This window comes from Myxocyprinus asiaticus, chromosome 11, assembly GCF_019703515.2.
Source record: "Myxocyprinus asiaticus isolate MX2 ecotype Aquarium Trade chromosome 11, UBuf_Myxa_2, whole genome shotgun sequence".
Taxonomy (NCBI): domain Eukaryota; kingdom Metazoa; phylum Chordata; class Actinopteri; order Cypriniformes; family Catostomidae; genus Myxocyprinus; species Myxocyprinus asiaticus.
In genome coordinates this window covers 2075795-2100898 of record NC_059354.1, presented here as the reverse complement: position 1 = coordinate 2100898, position 25104 = coordinate 2075795, and the positions used below count along the sequence as shown (strand labels likewise).

General features: G+C 38.0%; 1 protein-coding gene across 1 annotated transcript in view; it reads left to right on the top strand.

Moving 5' to 3' along the window:
• Positions 1–25104, top strand: part of zmp:0000001200 (dedicator of cytokinesis protein 9) — a 197106-nt gene that overhangs the window by 80393 nt on the left and 91609 nt on the right. Inside the window, exon 3 of the mRNA XM_051710475.1 lies at positions 16056–16145. Coding sequence (XP_051566435.1) covers positions 16056–16145 — 90 coding nt within the window. The remainder of the gene's footprint in view (positions 1–16055; positions 16146–25104) is intronic.

The window sequence follows — 25104 nt, the reverse complement described above, 5'->3', positions numbered from 1 at the left end:
ATCTAAAATCAATTAAGAAATCTCTTTCTCCTTCATGCCGACATGCACTGCCTGAGCGCGTTTGAACGAACGTCACCTGATGCGGGCCAGTTTATTTTTATTATTTTAAATCTTGGTGTATCCACAGAGAGTGCATGCACAGACCATGTTCTTCTGGAGCTAATCAAGTCCTGAATCAACTTTATACTGATTTAATAACCAACACTGGAGTAAAACAGAAGGGAGCACACTCATTGCTCTTGGCTCTTTAGCTGTAATAAAACACATGAAACCGAACATTATCACAAAGTAAGGGCTAAATAATAAAAACAATGAACTGTCCGAGTAATTTCATTTAACAGATTTTCACATGTTTGCTTCCGAGTCAAAATCTGGGAGCATCAAATCTAACTACGATTCAGTGACGACTTGAAAACAACTGAGAAAAATACTTTTTACTCCTAACATTTTTCCTTGTATCTGGATTAACCATGCATGAATATAAAGTAAATATTTATAGTTTAAAAGGTCTCAGCGTGTCACGGAAAGGTGCATCCACAACGTGCAATTCGGCAAAGAAATGTGTGATGCAGCAGTTTCCCTCAGGATCAAAGCAAATTTTTCTCTTCTACTAAAGAGTGAGAAGCCTCATTTTTTCGGGCAACAGGAAGTAGAAGTGGTGTAATTCCAAAGTCTGACTGTGATAAACCCTTTTGACTTTGGTTCATGAAAAAATTATCTTAACTAAATTAAAAGGTTACCTTAAACTGGATTTAGTCCGTGTGCAGGAGTGGGAAAACTTTTCAGTCAATTCGCCCCATAATGTCCTTGTTATCTAGTGTTTTCTGTTGGTCTAGTGGTATAATATTCACATGAGGTTAAAAATTGCCATCCACCTTTCTGGTTACAGTTAAGTAATCATCAGGCTGTCATAAAACCTGAGTAAGATTTTGTCTCATCCTGATTGTGTTGCATCTGGGGTTGCCACCCAATTTGCATACTTCTACTATGCATTTAAAGTATCTGTATATAGGCAGTAAAAGTACTCTAGTTACGGGAAAGTACATACTTTTGAGTATCTAGGACTGCTCGGACATACTACCATGTCATATGATTGCGTCTTGATACCACAGATTCTAAGTGTGCAGCTGTGAAGGTCAGAGAGCTGTTTGCTAGAGTCACTAGTTGTCTGATGGCCTTGAACCTTTTCTCTGCGTTTCTCTGTATATATCTGTCTGTCTCTCTGAGACCCAGCACTCAAGCGGTGCAGTGTGATCAGTGCAGCAAGCGACCCAGAGACTGAACACAAACATTCAGGATGTTTTCACACTTGAGTCCTTCTTTAAAGAACCAAACTCAGACCCCTTTAAGTGGACCAAAAAGTGGACAGAGTGAAAAAGACCCAGTTCTCTTTGCGTTCACACTGTCTGAGACCTTGTAAGTTGGCACAGATCCAGGGACTGGGACTAAAAAGTGGCCCTGGACTTTCTGGCCCAGACATTTAAACAAAGTAAGCCTTAAAGACTCAAATAGCCACAAAGAAATATTTTTAATGACTTATTTTCTGCATTTTTATCAGGCATGAGCATTATTCAGCAAGCCGCACTTCAGCTCCCTGGGGTATGAATAAATTATGCAAATGAATATGTACTGCTCATAGCTTTACTGTTTGCCAATTTTATATATGCTGCTGTTATTGTATTTGTTGTAACTTTCAGTTATTTGTCATTTTGTGATTATTCAGAACTCATCTTATACTTAATATGTTGACTTTGGTTGTCAACATTATTGTGATTTGTATGTCAAAAAATGAGGTCCACATGAGGTACAGAGTTAATGCGCACAAACGGAAATGTTCTACAACGTGTAAGTAATTTAAAAATAAATTCATTAAATTTTTTCAAAATAAAAGCCATTGGGGGCCTGGGTAGCTCAGTAGTAAAGACGCTGGCTTTTATAAAATAAAATAATAAGCCATTTTACTGGCTTTATCTTACAGAGTTCATTGAATATTTGCTCTGGGCGGCTGTCTATATCGCCTGTAGGATGGGCCGGTACTTGCCTAGCAACGGGCCGGCCCAAATTACCCAGCGGCCCACTGGAAAAACTCCCGGTGCTCCCGATGGCCAGTCCGACCCTGCTCAGATCGCTTTTTGGTCCACTTCACCAGTTACAGGGTCTCAGTCATTTTCGCCTTGGAACTGCGGTGTACCAAAGACAGTCTCAAAAACACAGATTCAGACGGGCAGAGTTTCATACATCACAAACCTAAGGAACCAATCCCATCAACTTGCGGAGTGAGGCTTTCCATATCAATAGCATACGCTACGGCGAAGCAAGGAGTATGCAGAAAAACATTTTATGCCGTTATGTACAAATTAATAATAACAATAATAATAATAATAATAATGATAATAGAAAAAGCTCCCTCTTTATGATAGCACATAAATCATTAAAAACATTAAACTACTTATATGTCTACAATTCTTACAATTAGAATTCTTCTTATTCTTACACACCTCTGTTGGGGAGAGCGGGGCACAAACTAACACTTCTTGGTTTTCTTAAGTTTGTGTAAATGTACTTGGGGTTCAAAGTATTTTTCTTTTTTCACATAAATTTTACACATGTCTGGTACAAATATATGGACTTGTTTCATGAATACAGCATGTATATTTTTTGCCATCTACTTGGAAAGAAGGAAAATGAAATGTTACAATGTGTCCCATACATTGTAACAGGTGAGTGGCACATTGTAACATGACATATGACATATGGAGGTATTTGCATTATAAAATAAAGAATTTAATTTTAATTAAATAGTTTTATAAATTAAAAATCCCCTTCTATCAACGTTCTCTGATCTAATTAAAATAAATATATAAACCAAAGATAAATTAAAATATAATGTCAATAAAAGCCATTTATTAACTTATTAATTTTGACACTTGACAATAAATACACAACAAAGCCATAGGATTGGCCGAAATAATGCATGGGTTGATGGCACACGCACGCACACTGAAAGGGGAATTATGTAAATTACATATCTGACTGCATAGAATTAACTACAGTTTGTTCTAACAGATTTTGAGTTTACCTTGTTTTAAATAAACACTAAAAACAGAGATGAAAATCAACTTTCGTGCAAATTTTTACTTTTGCTTCTGTAAAATGAACTTTTGGCCATATCTTGAAAAGTAGTTTAATTTTGCAGCAATTTTTTCTCTACACAGTTTTGTAATGGCAACAAGTAGCCTAAACAAATGAAGTTTCGTCTAACCAGTTTGTGTAGAAACGTTTGAACCATGTGAGTAACCCCACATTAGTGTGTGACCTGCTCTCCCCTGCTCTTTGTGAACTTCCACACAACACATTTGCAATGAAGACATTCGGATAAAAACTGAGTTTCTATCATTTTCGGGACACTGTCTCGCACATCTAGGACCACAAGCATCTGACAGTCAGGTTTCTTAAAACTTTAAACTAGATGCTGTTGATCGCAGTAGACTGCTGATGTTTACATGTCATGCTGTAGTTTCACTCATGGGTGATATTTTACTTGAGCTTTGATGATCAAAGTCCAGCATACAAAGAGTGCACATAAACATCCTGTCCTGTGAACACGTGTGCATGAAAGATCATTTATTTATGTTCATTAAAGTTGTGTCAAATGTTTATTTTACTTTATATTGTATAGTGGATATTGTTAGTATTATTTGTATTACCGTTACTTGGCGGTTCTTTGCCGTTGTTTTAAGAGAAGGAGAGCCTTCCCTTTCTTATGCCACATACGCTGTTTGAGATTTAAATAACCATTTATGGTAGGGAATAAAAATATGGCATGCAATATTATTTACATGTACAGTAGGCTATATGACAGCACATGGCGGATATAGCCAATATACACTGTGGCCTATAACTCAAGATCTTAATGTGTAACAGCCAAGTTAACTGGTTTTATTCCAGCAAAAAAGGTGGTTTATTTAAAAACGACATTATAGACAGTAATGCTGAATACTTAGATGTGGATGTTACTTTGACACGTACCACTTACCTAAAGATTGTTTCAGACCATGTACACCCCTTCGTGGCAACGGTATTCCCTGATGTCAGTGGCCTCTTTCAGCAAGATAATGCGTCCTGCCACACTGCAAAAATGGTTCAGGAAGGTTTGAGTAACATGACAAAGAGTTCAATGTGTTGATTTGGCCTCCAAATTCCCCAGATCTCAATCCGATTGAGCATCTATGGGATGTGCTGGACCAACAAGTCCGATCCATGAGGCTCCACCTCGCAACTTACAGGACTTAAAGGATCTGCTGCTAACATCTTGGTGCCAGATACCACAGGACACGTTCAGAGGTCTTGAGGAGTCCATGCCTTGATGGGTCAGGGCTGTTTTGGTGGCACAAGGGGGACCTACAAGATATTAGGCAGGTGGTTTTAATATTGTGGCTGATCAGTGTATATATATTAGGGGTGTAAATCAGACGTTTCATCACGATACGATCTTATATCGATTCCTTTGGCCTGCAATCCGATATTCCGATATTATGTGCCTATTTTACACAATCAATTAATTTTCTTTGCCCTCAAATGCAACCAAAATCTAATTTGAATATTTTAGTAAGCTCTCTGAAAAGTGCAAATTTAGTATCCACATTGGGACATCCACAACAAACTAAGGTACTTAATATGTTGAAAAAAATTATTCAGATAATAATATAAAAAATAACGTCACACACACAAGTGATCATCAATCGTTTGATTACAGCTTATTTTTCAGTTTAATCCAATTCAAAGTACTTACATACCCATGACTTGTTTCCATCTATCTGTGCTATCTGTGGTCTTCTGTGCTACAACTTCCACAGTTGTAATGACAAATTCTGTTTCAGTTAACTGGGATAAATGTTAGTAAGGGTGTTGATGTGTAGATGTGTAAAGTCTTATAACTGATGAATGCAGGTGATTTCTCTTTCCCTCGTTAGTGCTGTTCAGAATGTCGGTGTTGTTAAGACATTTCACATGATTGTTGAACTGCTCCATGGTACTGTAAAATAGCCAATTCTCCCCAGATAGCACACGTACATCTCCGAGATGTCTGTTTTAGATCTTTTCCTCTGGAAAGCATCACAATCTAATTAACATCTGCTAAACATCTTAAAAAGATCTGATTTACAACATTCTAAATCATAAATGTCTCTAATACATCTGCTGAATGTCTTATTGACATCTGAGAGGAAACGTCTTATAGGCGTATTGCAGATGAGCAAACAACCTAAAAAATGCGTCTTCCAGATGTAAACACACAGATCAAATAGATGTCTGGGTGATGTTTGTGTGCTATCAGGGTCATGTAAAATTCAAATGGGTCACATGTGCAACTATATCGATGGAAGCCCGAACTGATCACGCATGTGAGCCGCTCTGCATTTGTCACGAGATCTCACATTTTAAGGAGTGCCCGGTTGACGTGCTCAATGGAACTCGTGTTTTGCAGGAAGCCCGGTTGACGCGTGTGCACGCTGCATGGATAGCAGAGCACAATTTGGTTTAAAAGACCCTGCGCACATCCGTGTCCCACGTGAAAAGCATATTTAGCGCTCATAAAGTGAAATTAATGTAATAAGGTTGCTTCATCACCTGACGGAAATGCGTACGGAAGTGGCTGACATGAGAGTATTAAAATAAAGGTACATCTTAAAAAAAAATTCTATATCGATATTTACGCATTGTATTGATAACATCGGATTGTTGGTTATTGGATTGATGCATCGATCCAGATCGATGAATCATTACACCCCTAATATATATATATATATATATATATATATATATATATATATATATATATATATACACCGATCAGCCACAACATTAAAACCACCTGCCTAATATTGTGTAGGTCCCCTTTGTGCCACCAAAACAGCACCAGCCTGCATCTCAGAATAGCATTCTGAGATGATACTCTTCTCACTACAATTGTACAGAGCAGTTATCTGAGTTACTGTGGCAGCAGTGCAGTGTATAAAATCATGCAGATATGAGTCAGAAGCTTCTGTTAATGTTCACATCAACCATCAGAATAAGGGAAAAATGGGATTACAGTGATTTGGACCGTGGCATGATTGTTGGTGCCAGATGGGTTGGCTTGAGTATTCTGTAAATGCTGATCTCCTGGGATTTTCACACACAACAGTCTCTAGAATGTATTCAGAATGGTGTCAAAATCAAAAAACATTCCAAATATAACAAAAAAGAAAAATCCTCTCACTTTCAACTGCTTTTATTTTCAGCAAACTTAACGTTTGTACATATTTGTATGAACATAAAAAGATTCAACAACTAAGACATAAACTGAACAAGTTTCACAGATATGTGACTAACAGAAATGGAATAATGTGTCCCTGAACAAAGGGAGGGTCAAAATCAAAAGTAACAGTCAGTATCTGGTGTGGCCACCAGCTGCATTAAGTAATGCATTGCATCTCCTCCTCATGGACTGCACCAGATTTGCCAGTTCTTGCTGTGAGATGTTACCCCAATCTTCCACCAAGGCACTTGCAAGTTCCCGGACATTTCTGGGGGGAATGGCCCTAGCCCTCACGCTCCAATACAACAGGTCCCAGATGTGCTCAATGGGATTGAGATCCGGGCTCTTCTCTGGCCATGGCAGAACACTGATATTCCTGTCTTGCAGGAAATCACGCACAGAACGAGCAGTATGGCTGGTGGCATTGTCATGCTGGAGGGTCATGTCAGGATGAGCCTGCAGGAAGGGTACCACATGAGGGAGGAGGATGTCTTCCCTGTAACGCACAGCATTGAAATTGCCTGCAATGACAACAAGCTCAGTCCGATGATGCTGTGACACACCGCCCCAGACCATGATGGTCCCTCCACCTCCAAATTGATCCCGCTCCAGAGTTCAGGCCTCAGTGTAACGCTTATTCCTTCGATGATAAACGCGAGTCCGACCATCACCCCCGGTGAGACAAAACCATGGCTCATCAGTGAAGAGCACTTTTTGACAGTCCTGTCGGGTTTGTGCCCATAGACGTTGTTGCCGGTTATATCTGGTAAGAACCTGCCTTAGAACAGGCCTACAAGCCCTCAGTCCAGCCTCTCTCAAAAGTTTTAGGCACTTGTGAAAACTGTTGCATAGTGAGGATGTCTTCAAAAATAATGACATAAATAGTTTTCATTTATCACTTAACATCATACAAAGTCCAGTAAACATAAAAAAGCTAAATCAATATTTGGTGTGACCACCTTTGCCTTTAAAACATCACCAGTTCTCCTAGATACACCTGGACACAGTTTTTCTTGGTTGTTGGCAGATAGGATTTTCCAAGCTTCTTGGAGAATTCTCCACAGTTCTTCTATCTATTTAGGCTTTCTCAATTGCTTCTGTCTCTTCATGTAATCCCAGACCTCGATGTTCAGTGGGGGGGCTCTGTGGGGGCCATGCTATCTCTTGCAGAGCACCCTGTTCTTCTATTCTAATCTTTTCTATTTGCAAAAGTAATGTTTGGGAGTCTAAAATGTATTTTTCCTATTGACACACTAAAGCTGAAGATATTAATAACCATCTTAAGACAAATGCTTTTATGAAACATCTTAAGTGCCTAAGACTTGCACAGTACTGTATATATAATTATATTATAAGATGCATTTAAAATGCACTAAATTTAACTTTGGTTTACAACAATAAACTAATGTAAATATGATACTAGTATCACATACCTTTACAAACATCAATTAGGGTGCATTCATTTACATATCAATTTAACTTTAACCTAGGCAAATTATAACCCAGAAATGTTCATAAATATTTCAAAAGTGCTTTGTATTTTAGACATTTAAATTAATATAGCAACAATTTTTCCATGTGTAGGCAACATTGTTTTTTTCATGCCTAAAAATAATTTTCAAAGTTAAATAAAATAGAAACGTCTGAACCGCTTGAATCAAATACGCCTGCGGTCCGCACTAACAATGTCATGCAGCGATGAGTTTAAAAGTTTTGAAAGTTAAGATAAAATCCAGTGGAGACAGTCTTTATAACAAGTTTGAGGACGTGTCTGACTAATTTACCACCAAACTCATCTCGATGCTGGCTCTTTCAGAGCTTAATTGAATTATTATTGATTTGAATGTGAATGGATATAATTAAAAAAGGAACTCTACAAACTTGTGATGAACTCGTTTTCAATGCTACTATAATCTTTAGCCTTTGCTTTAATCCAAGAATTGCACCATTTATGAAATAATTTCACATTTTACAATAAATATTAAATAAAGACATTCTCCGCATCCGCGATCGCACAGATGCAGTATTCAGCCGAAACCACTCAAGCGATGTAAGATGAATTTGTCCACAGCCACTGATCTAGAGTCAGCCTTTCACTTCTCTTTACTTATTAAAGTTTGAATTTGAGGTGCAGGAAGCTGATCCTAGACCAGAAGTTACAAGCAAGCATTTGTCCTTTTATTAATTCGTAAAACAAGTCAACCAGGTTTAAAATTAATCACTTTAAAATATTTAATTCCAAGTAAAAATATTTAAAAATAGAAATATTAGCACACAAAACTCCATGCTTAACATCCAAGCAAGCAACGTGTTTCCCGTTCTATCCGACAACAAAGCATGTGAACACGACGTACTCGTAATTACCACTTCAGAAGTGGGAAGTCGGATAATTCCGATTGCACATGAAGGCAGCATAAGACGCAATCAAACGCCACCAAATGCTCCACCAGTTTTCACAAATCAGGCTCTGTCTGTCCTAATCATGTGAAGCATAAACCCAGACTGTGTTAATTGGAAATAGCATTAAAAGTTAAGTGCGCTAAACACTTGGATCCCATTCACTATAAGTGCTCTGCACCGACAATGCCATGCAGCAATGACTTGAAAAGCTTTGGAAGTTAAGATAAAATCCAGTGGAGACAGTCTTTTACACAAGTTTAAGGAATGTGTCGGATAAATTTATTTCCGCTAAAGTCAATGCTGGCTCGTTTCGAGTTTGATTGAATGAGTATAATTAATAATTAACACACGTATAAGAATCAGTCTCACTTTTAGTCAACTTTGCAGTCCAGCGTTTCTTATCAGAGCGAATTGTAGCCTTTATATTTAATATTTTGTAATACCAACCTTCCTAACAAGGTAATAAATGATAACGTGCATGAGATACTTTATGATGCACCCACAAAATACGCAGCAGGCGACCTGTCACTAACTAGTCAGAGGGGCGTGAGTTCTTCATTAAATCTTTCATGCGCCACCTGGTGGATACTGTTAGAAGTGCAACACATGTATTTTAATTCAAAGAAGCCCGCCTGTGGTATGTCGAGTGATTTTACGTGATGGCACATTAAAAAAACGTGCGTTTTCAAAGGCACTGTACAGTTAGTAACCTACTGTTTCCGATTTCACTGTGAAATCGACAGGACTGTCAAAAAGTGCTCTTCACTGATGAGCCATGGTTTTGTCTCACCAGGGGTGATGGTCGGACTCGCGTTTATCTGTCTAATGCTACAGTCCCATCTGCTGACGGTAGTAGCGAGAACATATCATAGCACAGGTGACTGGAGTCTCTGATGTTTCTCCAGTTATTCCTCAGGCATGTCCTGGTGTAGATGTCCTGAAAGGAGGACAGCTCACCTCCAATTATCTGTTGAGGGTGGTTGCAGTTGCCATATTAGGCAGTGATGCAGCCAGACAAGATGCTGTCTAAGGTGCATGTGTAGAATGAACAGAAAATGGGGAGGCTCATTCCAAACTCCTTTAGCTGGTGAAGTTGGAAGAGCCGCTGGTGTGCCATGTCCATGTGAGGTCCTTAATGATGTGTATTCCGAGGAACTTAAAGCAGCTGACCCTCTCCACAGCTTCCATGTTGATGGTGATGGTCTCCTGAAGTCCACAACAGTCTCCTTGGCATCAGTGTGTCAAGGAGTTTACCTCCTCTCTGCAGGTTGACCTTTCATTGTTAGTGATGAGGTCTATAGCATGATCGTGTTATCAGCATGTTATCAGCGAATTCAGAGCAGTTAGATTCAGTACACTATTCATTTCAGTTCGAGACAGTTATTATGATCGATGTTGTATTCTTTAAATGAATTTATAGGATTCTTTATATTCGGCCTGAATATAATATAATACTTTCCCTAATGTATCTTAGACAAGAAAAAAGAAGACAAGCTACTTCATTCTGTTTACTGATCCAAAAGTATCTTGAAAGAAAACACATTTCCTACATGAACATGAACTCGAAATGCAACAAAGAGTGCAATACAGGGTGTGAACTGCATGAGTGACCAGAGATGGGAGGGTTACTTAAAAAAAAAAACATGAATATAACATAATCTGCCATTAGAGAGTTGTGAGGAGATACGCCCAAGGCGAGCTAGACAACTTTGCCAGACATTTTGATGTGCACAGACATTTTGACGGGCAGTGGCCCATAGTAACAAAAATTGCACCCTCCACCCCCTCTCAAATAAAAAACAATTAAATTAAATTAAATTAAATGGACTAAACAGTAATTTATAAGGAAATTACAGCTGTCCATTACAGAGAGAATTACCCTTAATACTTTTGAAAATGGACACCTCACAATTCATACACATTTGATATTGATTAATATATTTTTGATGATGACAGCATAACATGGGGCGTGAAAAGATGGCTCGAGGGCCACATGCTGCCACCAGCAGGTCGCATGTTGAGTAGTGTTGGTGTACACTGTAGTTCACGATTCAAATCACAATTCATTTGAGTTTAGCATTTAAAAATCGTGTATCAGGCAACACGAACAATTCGTGATTTAAAAGTCCGAAATCAAAATCGATGCATATGAATCAGCAGGAGAAAACGAGAAAATGAATGAATCGTTCCATCTCTTGCACCTCCAGTGTCTATAGATGAAATAAACCCTGTAGCAATAATGTATTAACAAAGCACAATGTAACAACTGCACATAATGTAATAAGTTAAATGTAATAAATGTTCATAATGAAATAATTTTCTCAAAACATAATACAATTCTGAGAGCATAATGTAATAAATGTTTTCGCATAATGTAATAGGTTATCTGATGGGAAATGTATTACATTATGAACTCACTTTTGCAACTCATAATGTATTAAGAGTACATGATGTAATGATAGCACACAATGTATAATTTTTTGTTTAAGTTTTTTTTTTTTTGTGCTAAATTTAATAGGTTATTACGTTAAGAGAAATATATTAAGCTAAATTGTGTCCTCAAATATTTTCATAAAAATGTAATCATTTTGTGATTGTGGGGCCGTGGGTAGCTCAGCGAGTAAAGATGCTGATTTCCACCCCTGGAGTCACGAGTTCGAATCAAGGGCATGCTGAGTGACTCCAGCCAGGTCTCCAAAGCAAACAAATTGGCCCGGTTGCTAAGGAGGGTAGAGTCACATGGGGTAACCTCCTCATGGTCACTATAATGTGGTTCTCACTCTCGGTGGGGTGCGTGGTGAGTTGTGTGTGGATGCCGTGGAGAATAGCATGAAGCCTCCACACGCACTATGTCTCCGCGGTAACGTGCTCAACAAGCCACGTAATAAGATGAGCGGATTGACATCTCAGACGCGGAGACAACTGAGATTCGTCCTCCACCACCCGGACTGAGGCGATCACTACGCCACCATGAGGACTTAGAGTACATTGGGAATTGGGCATTCCAAATTGGGGAGAAAAAGGGGAGGAAAAAATAAAAAATAATAATTGTGTGATTGTGACTTGCTCAATCATTTTGAGTCACTTTGACCTAGAAACATATTTTGAGCTTTATACACTAAATTAAAATGTATTTATTTTATAATTATTAGGTTTCTAATAATTGTCTAGATTTAATTATTTGAACAGTGACTGTCATAAAAACGTGCTTTTTGAGGAAAAGATAAAAAAATTAATTGACATTTGACAGAATAAGGAGATTTATTCAAAAATAGGCTACATTAAATAACTTATAGATCACAAGTAAAAATATAATGCATGTATATATTAATAAATATATACAGTATATATATACATATACTGTATATACACAGTATACGGTACATCAGTTTGTTTGGTTATGTGCAGTTTGATTCATTGATTAATATGGTGAATGTGATGAACCCTGTACACAGTCAACAGGCCATGTTGAGGATGCACACAAATTTTCGTACAATTTTAACCATATGGGGTGGTACAACTAAAAAACTGTCATTGTTTCACAACCATTTGATCGACAGAGTTCAAATTAAATATGCACCTTCTTTGATTCAAGTGCTAACATATTCTTAAAATATCAATTCGATAAAACAAAAAAATGCTTGCCAGCAGCCAATCAAATTTCATTAGCTAATAACATCTTTTATGAATGGCTGATCATTGTGAAATTTGGCGTCCACTTACATGTTAGGCTGTATACCAAATTTTGTGAGAATTGGCCACAATGTGGCGCTATAATAAGTTAATTCACATTTTTGCTAATAACTCTGGAACCGTAAGGGATAGAATCAATATGTAATAAATATGTTTCCTCTGAACCCTTTAGTGCCTCTGAATCTAATGGTCATATGGATTATAATTTTCACAAGAAAAAAAATCTGCCTCTTTAAATTTTTTGAAAAATCTACTTTTTATAACTCGTCCGAGACCGCAAATTATGGTGAAATAATCTTGAAACAGTGGCAGTCAAATGCTACTCGCAGATTTTTTATGTTATCAAGCTCTTCACGTGTAATGAATCAACAAATCTTACAGAGAAGACGGCAAACATGAAGTGAGGCTGTTTGTTTGTGCTTTGATATAGTGAAACAAAAATGTGGTATATGTCATAAGCATCATGTCTTGAGGGAACCAAAGCACTTTGTGGACAGTGCCACCTACTGGTCAAGAAATCAGTTTTTTTTTTTTTTTTTTGCTTAAAACTTTTAAGAAATTGGTCTAAAATCGTGAGACTGGCTACTTTGGACTCCTTATGACATTCCGAGTGCATGGATACCAATTTTATGGCCATATTGCCCATCGGCCATTTTGAATTATATCTCAAAGGTACTTTTCGAACTCATCCTGGGCAGTTTGTCTGGTTCACACAAAATTTAGTATACATCATCGACAGACCCTCCTGAAAAAAAAAAGAAATTTGTCGTTTTGTCATTCAGAAGATGTAAGCTATTACGCTTTTGGGTGTGGCCCATTATGACTAACTGGCCTGTGACTTGTGAGCGCAATATTTAAACCTAAAAAAGCTTGGTACACATGACCAACAGAACATTTTAAGGTAACATGCAAAAAGGCTTTGCCTTTCTTGCCGTGCCTGCCGGCAGGTCTTCCCCGCCTTTCTGGAGCCCTGGGAGAGACGAGGGAAGGGAAAGGGGAGAGGGAAAGAGCGAGGTGGATCGACAAAGAGAGAGAGGAGAGAGAGAAACTTGCTTGCCGGTTCCTGGACACGCTGTTGCCTGGTCCTCAACCGCTTCTCCACCCTCTGGTGGACGACAGCTCGCTCTTACCCCGGTGGATGGCAGCGAGCCCTCCGACCCCTGGCGGCTGGCAGTGACATGTCCGTCCCCAGGCAGACGGCCGCGGCTGCTCCTTTGGCGGACAGCAGTGGCGAGGACTCCCTCCTCTTTCCTGGGTTTCGGCACCAATGTTACAGGGTAAGGGATGGGCAAGGAGGAAGCGGGAACCGGCTGAACAGTCAACGTAAAGTTTAATGATATAAATGAACTTAAAACAACTGTGGCGGAATGATCCGCCCCTCTGGCTCATCATCGTCGCCCCGCCTCTTACAAAAAGACACACACAACGAGGCCGCATGCATCTCTCTCTCTCGAACTGGCGCCTCCGGCTCATCGTTCAGGGCTGGCTGTGTGCCAGATGGGCTGGTTTGAGTATTTCTATAACTGCTGATCTCGTGGGATTTTCACACACAACAGTCTCTAGAATTTACTCAGAATGGTGCCAAAAACAAAAAAACATCCAGTGAGTGGCAGTTCTGTGGACGGAAACATCTTGTTGATGAGAGAGGTCAACAGAGAATGGACAGACTGGTTCGAACTGATAAACTCTACGGTAACTCAGATAATATTATCTCAGAATGCTATTCTAAGATGCAGGTTGGCGCTGTTTTGGCATCACGAAAACAGGCATATATATATAATATATACACGTGTGTGTGTGTGTGTGTGTGTGTGTGTTACATATATTCCTCTTTTAGAACACAAAAGAAACTTGTCTTTGGCTTTAGTTGACTTCAGTTTTCAAATTAAAAAAACATTTAATATCCTCTTTTAACTGATGACTTTGGCTCATGTATAAATACAAACATAACATATGATTTATTATAATTAGTAGTGGTATACTGTATCGTAGTATGTATATATATATATATATATATATATATATATATATATATATATATATATATATATATATATTAGTAGTAATGTACAGTAATAATAATAATAAATGCTTGAATATTTAAATCCAGTGTATTTCTTTGGCAGGTTATGACTATAGATTTAGATACAAAATTAATATTGTGAAGGAATAATGAATACAATGGTTTTTTTTATGCCTAAAAAGCATACTATTGTTTTGTTTTGAAAATTATTAAAATATGACAAAATTATTACATTAAAAATAATACATTTCTTATATTGTAATAACCTATTACATTTAGCAAAAAAATGTATTACATTATGTGCTCTTACATAATGTAATAATTATTATGTTTTGTGAAAAATATTACATTATGAACATTTATTACTTTTAACTCATTACATTATGCACAGTAATTACATAATGCTTTGTTCTTACATTAAGAGTTGCTACAAACCCATAACTAAATGGGACTAAAATACAATAAAAATGTTGTTTTTGCCCTCACATATTAAAGACAGTATTTGGGGCACCTTTGCCCCAAGCCCTGGTTCATTTTTAACCCTGATCCTAACCAGACACAAATAACCCGCCACAAAAAGTACCCTCATTTGGCAGGTGTTAATTTCATACCCTGGTTCTTTTAAACATTATGAGTCTCATTAGTGTCTCACTGCAGTTGTACCCTGCGTTCATGCCATTTTGGAGTGTGTTTTGTGGCTCTTCTGATTAGCATCTCTACAGGAGGAAGAGTGGGCTTCAGGACAGGAAGTTTGGGAACAGGAGGGTTCTATTGTTTGTTCCTTGGGAATGCCGCTTGTGTTCATTAATACAATTTCCCACTGGTTCTGAGACCTACTGACCCTGCGGAGATGGACTGAGCTGAACTTTCCTCTTAAATATAAAACACAGAAGAACTTTAGATGCCAAAATATTGCACATTTTGTGTTTTAACAGCATTTGAAAATGTAAATAGTAATATATATAGTGTGAACAGCCGAGAATCTTGCAGAACTCTGATTGGTTAAGTGAAAGTTTGTGCTGAGCTGGGATTGGCTGAGTTCATGCAGAGCTCTGATTGGGTGAACGGACAGAAGACTGTCTGTACGTAAGAGCTGAACCTGGCGCTTTGTGTCCCGCTGACTAAGTGGACGTGAGTCAGGCTGGGGAATTTTGCTATAAAACTGTGGACTCGTCCTGTCCGATTTGTTTATCCTCCAGTCATGTAGCTCAACTGCATGCAGTCTCTCGCAAATACACACACACACACACACACACACACACACACACACACACCAAGAGCAGCTGTGGGGTTTCACCGTAGACTCCTATCAGGGGAATGCCCAAGAGATACGGACTACATAAACTCATTGTTTTATATTTGGAAATAGTGAAACTGTGTTTATCTTCATGGGTAATTCACATGGAATATGACTCTGCAATTAATGTTTCAGTCATGAGAGATGTGTAGTTTTGACTCTTGTTGCTGTTAATGATTGTGCTGTTATTTTTGTAAAAGACTTCTGTAACATCAGATTTGTGTCTGTAAGGTTCTTGTGTTGTCGTGTTGCTTTGTGTTAAATGTTCTGTTGTTGGATCATGTGTCAGTGTTTATATAGATGTGAACTGATCATTAACTGCTTCCGATGTGTTTCTTCTGCAGATATCTACACTGCCCCGACAGATCCAAACACTCTTCCCCACAGTACCTGCACAAGCAATGAGAGAGGCCCAGAGTCTATTTGTGCAAGAGGTAACACACACAGCACTCCCTTTTGAATCCCTAACTTCCCTGTCTTCCAGTTTACTTTACAGCTGAAGCTTTCATTTCTGTCCCAAAAGGGTTTGCACACCATTGGTTGAGTCTGAGGGCCTATTCACACTTGGCAACTTCATGCATTTTCACTGATCGGATAGCTATCGGATTATGAAAAGACCAGGTGTAGATGCCCTCCGAAAAGCATTCGAGACGGATTGGAAGGAAGTGGTTTGAGACACATTCCATTTGTAACTCTATCAAGTGTAAATGCTTCTGGCTGTTCAAGACGCATATGTAAACTTTACTCCGCCCAAACAGCACTATGTCAGCAAAGGGAAAACATGAAATAAAGCAGCTGCTACCGAGTATTTGCAGAGGGCTCGCGCCACGCAATAAATAAAAAAAAATGAAGACACAGATGCACGTTGTAGGAAAGACAGAACTTTTTTTCTTCATTTATTTGATGCAGATCGCTGGCAAAACTGAAACTAGACACTGGCAATGAGCGCAGCTGACGCATGCTCATGACGCATCTTACCTACGAGAAGCCCCGAGGGGGGGAAATACTGTGCACGCACAAACAGAAACACACGCGCACTGTTCAAAGTCAGTTGGAATCAAACAGTAAATCACATCTTTACATTTTTCTGCCCGGCATTAGCATAATCACAGAAGTGAACTCTGTGTTATTTGCATGTAGCATGGGAATTAAAGATCGGATTTATATCCGTTTGGCGGAGACACATTGATGTGGCCAAGTGTAAATGGATGAGCTTATTCAATTGGATAGCAATCCGATCAATAAAATGCATGAAGTGACCAAGTGTAAATAGGCCCTGAATGTTGCTGTTTCGGGATAGTCGAGATTCTCAAACCAAAAGAGCAATGTTTATATAGCCACAGTGAAATCAACCTATATGAAGTTATTTTCTTCATACAAAAGGTGAAGTGTGGAACGTTTGATGTTAAAATGCTTAAAAAATCTATGGTATACCTATACCATCTTATTATGCAGAAACTTTATGTGAGTCATTTCATTTCCTCGAAAACTTGGCACTTTGTCTCTGTGGAGCCATAAAACAAAACATTGTTTATTGCGGGAAAGCTGCTAAATGCCGCTGTTGGTGGCATACTTTTACTCCCATATACATGTGGCTGATTTCTCAATGGCAACGTCAATTTCCCACGATGCTTGTGTAAATAACAAACATCGTTTATAACAAACATTTTATTCTCCATTGCTTCACTTTATTTCCAGATATGCCAGAGTTGTTGCTGTGTTTGTTTCTTTTGCGACTTGCAGCGGAATTGCGCTGTAATAGTGGGGTTTCCCGCTTATGTCAAACTCCGGGATTCCCCCAGTGTAAAGGGGTGGTTCTGGCACTTCAACCTAATAATATATATAAATTAATATTGGTACTGTTGTGTTCAGGCTCAAGAATAAAAAGCAAACACGCAAATAACTGATAGAGAGAGAAAAAAGCTTCAGAGTTGATCCTGCTGCTTCTCTTGCAAACGAAATGCAAGAGAAGCACTAAATAGTTTACAGGGAAGATAACCTACATGATGTCCTCTTTATGAACACCATTTATCAATCAAATACTTAACGCGTGGCGCACCAATCACCAAGCGCGCTCAATAAGGAATTTGCATAGACACTGACAGACGTAATAATGATTAAAAAAAACAAAAAACACATTAAAGCCATTTTATTGGTCACATATAATTATGATGCATGCAAACTTTTTTAAACTCATAGTAAGTGATAGATACATGCATTTAAAAATTCACTTGTTACACTGGACCATATAAAACGAGCAAGTGAATTTAAAAATGTGCTTAAAATTCTTAGAAAAATCTTAAAGGAAATGATGACCATTTACAAGACCTGTACATGCTGATTATAGCCTACTGATTAAATTCTAACCTAAAATCTTGATTTTATCATTCATTTTACCCAAGAATTTTACTGCATTAGTCATTCTACAGCATGGCAACATGGCTTAAAGTTTGTGGGTAAAACCAGAATGATTGCGTGTATTGACCAAATGAAACATTTGTCATGAGCCTGTTTGTTTATATATTTTCAAAATATTTACTCGGATTTGGTGAATCGTTGGTTGTCTTTAAAAAATTGCATGTCCGCAAATATTAAAACAGCAGATTTTGTTTTACATGTGTACAGGGGACATTTAAGTTTTATACAATTGCCCCCCTACAAGCACACCCGGACCAACTCTGGCTCCCCCAGTCAAAATTGTCAAGAACCGCCCCTGCCAATGTACTTGAGTGCATATACGTGAGGGACAGTCGATATTTTTAATTGGTGTGAATAAATGGGTTTAGTTTATAGTGTATATATGATTTTCCCTTTTCCCACTGTATTCCCAGAAATGTTGAATTCTTTCCACTGTGTTGACATGTTGTTGGGCTCCATCCTATGTCGTTTGTTATCTGGTCTGTTCACACATATGTACACTCCTCAAAAACCTGTAAGAACGACACTAATAAGTGTACATGGCCACATAAGACATGCTCTCCGGCAGAAACCTGGGTGTGTTAAACTGCTTACTCTGAATCCCTTAAACGTTGTAAGGAAATCAGCTTTCTTGTTTACATGATGTTTCAGAATGCCACTTTCTGCAAAACCCTGGAACTAACTGATTTCTTAAGTGTAAATGTGGTCATCGTTCAAACAGTGGTTTGTTTGAGCGGCATCTCCAGCCCGACGCAGCAACACTAGCTGCTTTTCCACCATCGGGTCGGACATTTCTGAGCACGGTGAGGAACGGTTACAGTAGCATTTCCACATGAGCACGATTCGGCATGGCACGATTATAAACCGTTCTCGGCCTGGATTTCTTGGAATGGTTAGCTAACTGTACTCACGTTTGTCAATTTGTCAACGGCAAGGTTTATAAACACTTATAGCGCTTTTAGTTGTTTCTAGCTTGCCAAGTTCACTAATATTTGGTTGAAGTTAATAAAAAAATCATGATTTTATGATGATGGTTTAACTAGTATAGGCTAGAAGCCTACATTTGTTTTTCTATATGCCTTTTTCGTCAGGGAAATAGATTACTAGCTCATTAAAACTCAAAATGATCACATACTGTTAATCCTTTTTAGCTAGTCTGGGAACTTTTACCTTTCTGTGTGTTGGTGTCCGGAGGCATACACAACCCCTTTAGCATATGATGGTAAGCCTCTTGCCTTTTTCTCTTTGCTTTCCTTTTTGCATTATGGACCATGTCTTTTCTGTGTATTAACAGAGTAAATCCAAGGAAAAAAGCTGTCCTAAAAACTGGAATATGCAATTATCCTCCATAGAGCCCTTGCTCCAGTGTTTACCGTTCAAGCCATCGCGAACAGATGCAGATCTGTTAAAGGAATAGTTCACCTAAAAATGAAAATTCTCTCATTATTCACTTAACCTGATGCCATCAAAGATATGTATGACTGTCTTTCTTCAGCAGAACACAAATAAAGATTTTTAGAAGAAGAGAGAGCTCTGTCAGATCCTTATAATGCAAGTACATGGGTGCCAGCACTTTGACAGTCCAAATGTCACATTTAGGCAGCATAAAAGTGATCCACACGACTCTAGTCGATCAATGAATGTCTTCTGAAGCGAATTGATAGGTTAGATGAAAAAAATTAATCGATAATTAAAGCGTTATTAACTTTTAAAAAGCGCTTCCTGCCAGCAGTTGACTGATCACATACACTACCGGTCAAAAGTTTTGAAACACTCATTCTTTATTATAATTATTATTATTATTATTTTTTTTCACATTTTAGAATGAGAGTAAAGTCATTAAAACTATGGAATAATAGAAATGGAAATATGGGAATTATGTTGTGACTAAAAAAATCTAAAATAAATCAAAACTGTGTTATATTTTAGCATCTTCAAAGTAGTCACCCTTTGCCTAGAATTTGCAGACATGAACTCTTGACATTTTCTCAACCAACTTCTTGAGGTATCACCCTGGGATGCTTTTTAAACAGTATTGAAGGAGTTTCCATCTATGTTGGGCACTTATTGGCTGCTTTTCTTTATTATTTGGTCCAAGTCATCAGTTTCAAAAACTATTATTTTTTTTTTATTAAATTTTAGTTTTATAATGAAATAAATGAATATGGTGGCACAATTATATTTTTGTCTACAAAACTAATTTCAATCATTTAAGCATACACCTTCAGATCAAAAGATTTTTAAGATTATGAGAATCATTTCAGGCAAGTGTTTCAAAACTTTTGACCGGTAGTGTAGCTGTCACGTGACGTAAGCGTGTCGGCGAGTTCACGCGAGAATTCGGAAGCGGCACTTATTTACTACAGAAGAACGAATGTCACGCGAGAGTTAGTTCATTTCAAACAACATCAGAGCCCTGGATGGAAGCGCCAATTTAAAGTTAAAAATGTTTTAATTATCAACTTGTTTCTTCCCTATAGATTCACTTTAGAAGACATTCACTGATCGACTGGAGTCATGTGGATTACTTTTATGCTGCCTAAATGTGACTTTTTTACCGTCAATGTGCTGCCACCCGTTTACTTGCATTATAAGGACCTGACAGAGCTCTCTCTTCTTCTAAAAATCTTTGTGTTGTGCTGAAGAAAGAAAATCATACACACCTGTAATATCATGAGGGTGAGTAAATAATGAGAGAGAAAAAATGAAAATTCTCTCATTATTTACTTACCCTCATGATATCTCAGGTGTGTATGACTTTCTTCCTTCACCAGAACACATCTGAAGAAAAATTAAAAAAATATCTTAGCTCAGTAGGTCCTTAAAATGCAAGTGAATGGTGATCAGACTTTTGAAGCTCCAAAAATCACAGATAGTCAGCATAAACATCATCCATACGACCAGGGTTGGGAGGGTTACTTTTGAAATGTATTCCACTACAGATTACAGAATAAATGCTGTAAAATGTAATTTGTAACATATTTCGTTAGATTACTCAAGGTCAGTAACGTATTCTAAATACTTTGGATTACTTCTTCAGCACTGGTAGATTTCTTTCACTTGTTTTGACTATAAAAACTCTGCCAGTACAGTAAGACAAAATACACATGTTAAAAATATATTCTCTGAAAAACCTAAATATCTTATGTAGTGTTGTTTCTAAAACAAGATCAATCAAATTGATCTTTTTTTAAGGATTTTTAGATATTTGTACAGGAAAACAATACAAAAATTATTATCAAGGATACGATTTTTGCCCTAATATCAAAGGACTTACTAAAATATGATCGTGTCTGGTAATGTGCATGTAAATGGCTAGAAATAGCATTTTAGTTTAGCGTAAAGCTGACAATTTACACAAGGTTTATTTCTATTTCTTCTACTCCAAACTTACTTCAGACTTACTTCTCTGTCTGCTCGTATGAATGTAACACATCATAAGAAAGTGTTTCATCGCTGTTCAAATGCACTTTGGATCGCATCATTTATATGGATAAATGTTTTCCATCTGAAAGGACTAAATATTAAATGAAATAAATGACAATAAAATGCAAAGTAATCTCTTCAGTAATCAAAATACTTTTTGAATGTAACTGTATTCTAATTACCAATGATTTAAATTGTAACTGTAGTGGAATACAGTTACTTATATTTTGTATTTTAAATACGTAATCCTGTTACATGTATTCCGTTACTCCCCAACCCTGCATACGACTCCAGTGGTTAAATGAATTTCTTCTAAAGTGGCACGATCGCTTTTGGTGTGAAAAAATATCAGTATTTAAGTACTTTTTAACTATAATCCAACGCTTCAGGAGAGGGTGTTCAAGTGGTCTCTCGTGTGATGTATTTGCGTTGCCATGGATACAGAAGTAATCTCACATTCTCCACTTGGTTGAGACATACAGGGCAAGCACACAAACACACCATTGTGAGTAAAGAAACAGATACGCATACCACTGGCAACTGGAAGCATGATTTAGAGTTAAAAAATAAAATTTAAATATTTATATTTTTCGCATCATTAGCAATAGTGTCACTTTAAAAGACATTCATTTAACAGCTGGAGTCGTATGGATAACGTTTATGCTGACTGTCTGTGATTTTTGGACCTTCAAAAGAGAAATCTCCATTCACTTGTAGGGCATTTTTAATGGCATACTGAGCTAAGATATTTTGTTTTTCTTCAAATGTGTTCTGCTGAAGAAGAAAATCATACACACCTGGGGTATCATGAGGGTGAGTAAATAATGAGAGAATATTCATTTTTGGGTGAACTATTCCTTTAAGTACATTCTCCTGATTTCACTGCATCACAGTGGAAAAGAAACCGAAACTGTGCCAACTGGCCCAGATCGGCGCGGTTTTGCGATGATAACTGTTTGGCCCAGTGGTGAAAAAGCACTTACTGACTCAACCAGTAGTGTGAGTCTGGGCAGGACTTGTCTGTTTGTTGGACCGATGACAGATGGGGAGTATTCTGGAAACCTGTTTTGAAAATAATGTTTATTTTTTAAATGTTGTTTGGTGACTTGTGGCGCAGAAATAACACACTTTAAGCTGCAATAGGTATTTTAAACATTGACAATACAACACACTTCAGCAAGAAGAGCACCTATTGTTCTTTAACAGTATTAAAGCTTTTCTCTTTCACACACATCCTCACATATTTACCGGATTCAGAGGATTTCCTCTGTTGTTTATAGAGAGAAGTTTGTCCTTCTGACCTTCATCTCAGGTGTCATTGGCACACACACTTTGCTCTGTGGAGAATAGAGCTCCATTGTTCTACAGATATTTCCATTCCTTTATTAGAGTCATTGCCAGATTGGTAGAAACTCATAGGATCCTCCCAAACTGTTTAAATGCAGGCTTTGTTTTTTTAACACAAACTGATGTTGCTGAAAACACTGCACTGGTTTTCAGTAGATTATATTGAACAGATGGATTAAAGCTCCATTCCAAAACACAGTCAGCTGCCTCACTGTCTTCATAAGCAGCTCCCTTGAAAAGGGACAATTTCACAATTTCACAAGCGTCGACATAATATTTTTCGATACTTCAAATGTTGTGAAAAACTGGTTTGGAAACACTTTTTGTCAAGAAAATTGGCATTAATGCAAAAATGTAGTGTCAAATGACAGAATTTACCCCAGTCATTAGCCTGTGTTAATCATGATGACGGTATGCATCATTGAAAGCCAATTTATTGTACGTGATTATGGATTGATCTTAACAGCAAAGCACAGATCCGATGCTGCAAACATGACACTTCCAGGCGTGCCAACACAAATATCTTGTATCATGCACATCGACAGGTGCACGGAGATCAAATGAATGGCCACTGTTTGCGATTAATTTAATCGTGGTAGCCATCTGTTTATTTATTAAAGTTGCTTTTCCACACCATTCAAAATAATAGACGGCAGTCATAGAATTAGCCCACAATACAAACAAAAAAACATATCATTTCTGTGCACAAAGATGTTTTAAATTAAAAATAAATACACAATACTAGGAGAAAAGCATCAGTTTGCTTTTTCTGGAACACCAACATATAGCCCAATTACAGGTGCATCTCAATGAATTAGAATGTCGTGGAAAAGTTCATTTATTTCAGTAATTCAACTCAAATTGTGAAACTCGTGTATTAAATAAATTCAATGCACACAGACTGAAGTAGTGTAAGTCTTTGGTTCTTTTAATTGTGATGATTTTGGCTCACATTTAACAAAAACCCACCAATTCACTATCTCAAAAAATTAGAATACATCATAAGACCAATAAAAACTAAAATTTTTAGTGAATTGTTGGCCTTCTGGAAAGTATGTTCATTTACTGTATATGTACTCAATACTTGGTAGGGGCTCCTTTTGCTTTAATTACTGCCTCAATTCGGCGTGGCATGGAGGTGATCAGTTTGTGGCACTGCTGAGGTGGTATGGAAGCCCAGGTTTCTTTGACAGTGGCCTTCAGCTCATCTGCATTTTTTGGTCTCTTGTTTCTCATTTTCCTCTTGACAATACCCCATAGATTCTCTATGGGGTTCAGGTCTGGTAAGTTTGCTGGCCAGTCAAGCACACCAACACCATGGTCATTTAACCAACTTTTGGTGCTTTTGGCAGTGTGGGCAGGTGCCAAATCCTGCTGGAAAATGAAATCAGCATCTTTAAAAAGCTGGTCAGCAGAAGGAAGCATGAAGTGCTCCAAAATGTCTTGGTAAACGGGTGCAGTGACTTTGGTTTTCAAAAAACACAATGGACCCACACCAGCAGATGACATTGCACCCCAAATCATCACAGACTGTGGAAACTTAACACTGGACTTCAAGCAACTTGGGCTATGAGCTTCTCCACCCTTCCTCCAGACTCTAGGACCTTCGTTTCCAAATGAAATACAAAACTTGCTCTCATCTGAAAAGAGGACTTTGGACCACTGGGCAACAGTCCAGTTCTTCTTCTCCTTAGCCCAGGTAAGATGCCTCTGACGTTGTCTGTGGTTCAGGAGTGGCTTAACAAGAGGAATATGACAACTGTAGCCAAATTCCTTGACACGTCTGTGTGTGGTGGCTCTTGATGCCTTGACCCCAGCCTCAGTACATTCCTTGTTAAGTTCACCCAAATTCTTGAATCGATTTTGCTTGACAATCCTCATAAGGCTGTGGTTCTCTCGGTTGTGCATCTTTTTCTTCCACACTTTTTCCTTCCACTCAACTTTCTGTTAACATGCTTGGATACAGCACTCTGTGAACAGCCAGCTTCTTTGGCAATGAATGTTTGTGGCTTACCCTCCTTGTGAAGGGTGTCAATGATTGTCTTCTGGACAACTGTCAGATCAGCAGTCTTCCCCATGATTGTGTAGCCTAGTGAACCAAACTGAGAGACCATTTTGAAGGCTCAGGAAACCTTTGCAGGTGTTTTGAGTTGATTAGCTGATTGGCATGTCACCATATTCTAATTTTTTGAGATAGTGAAT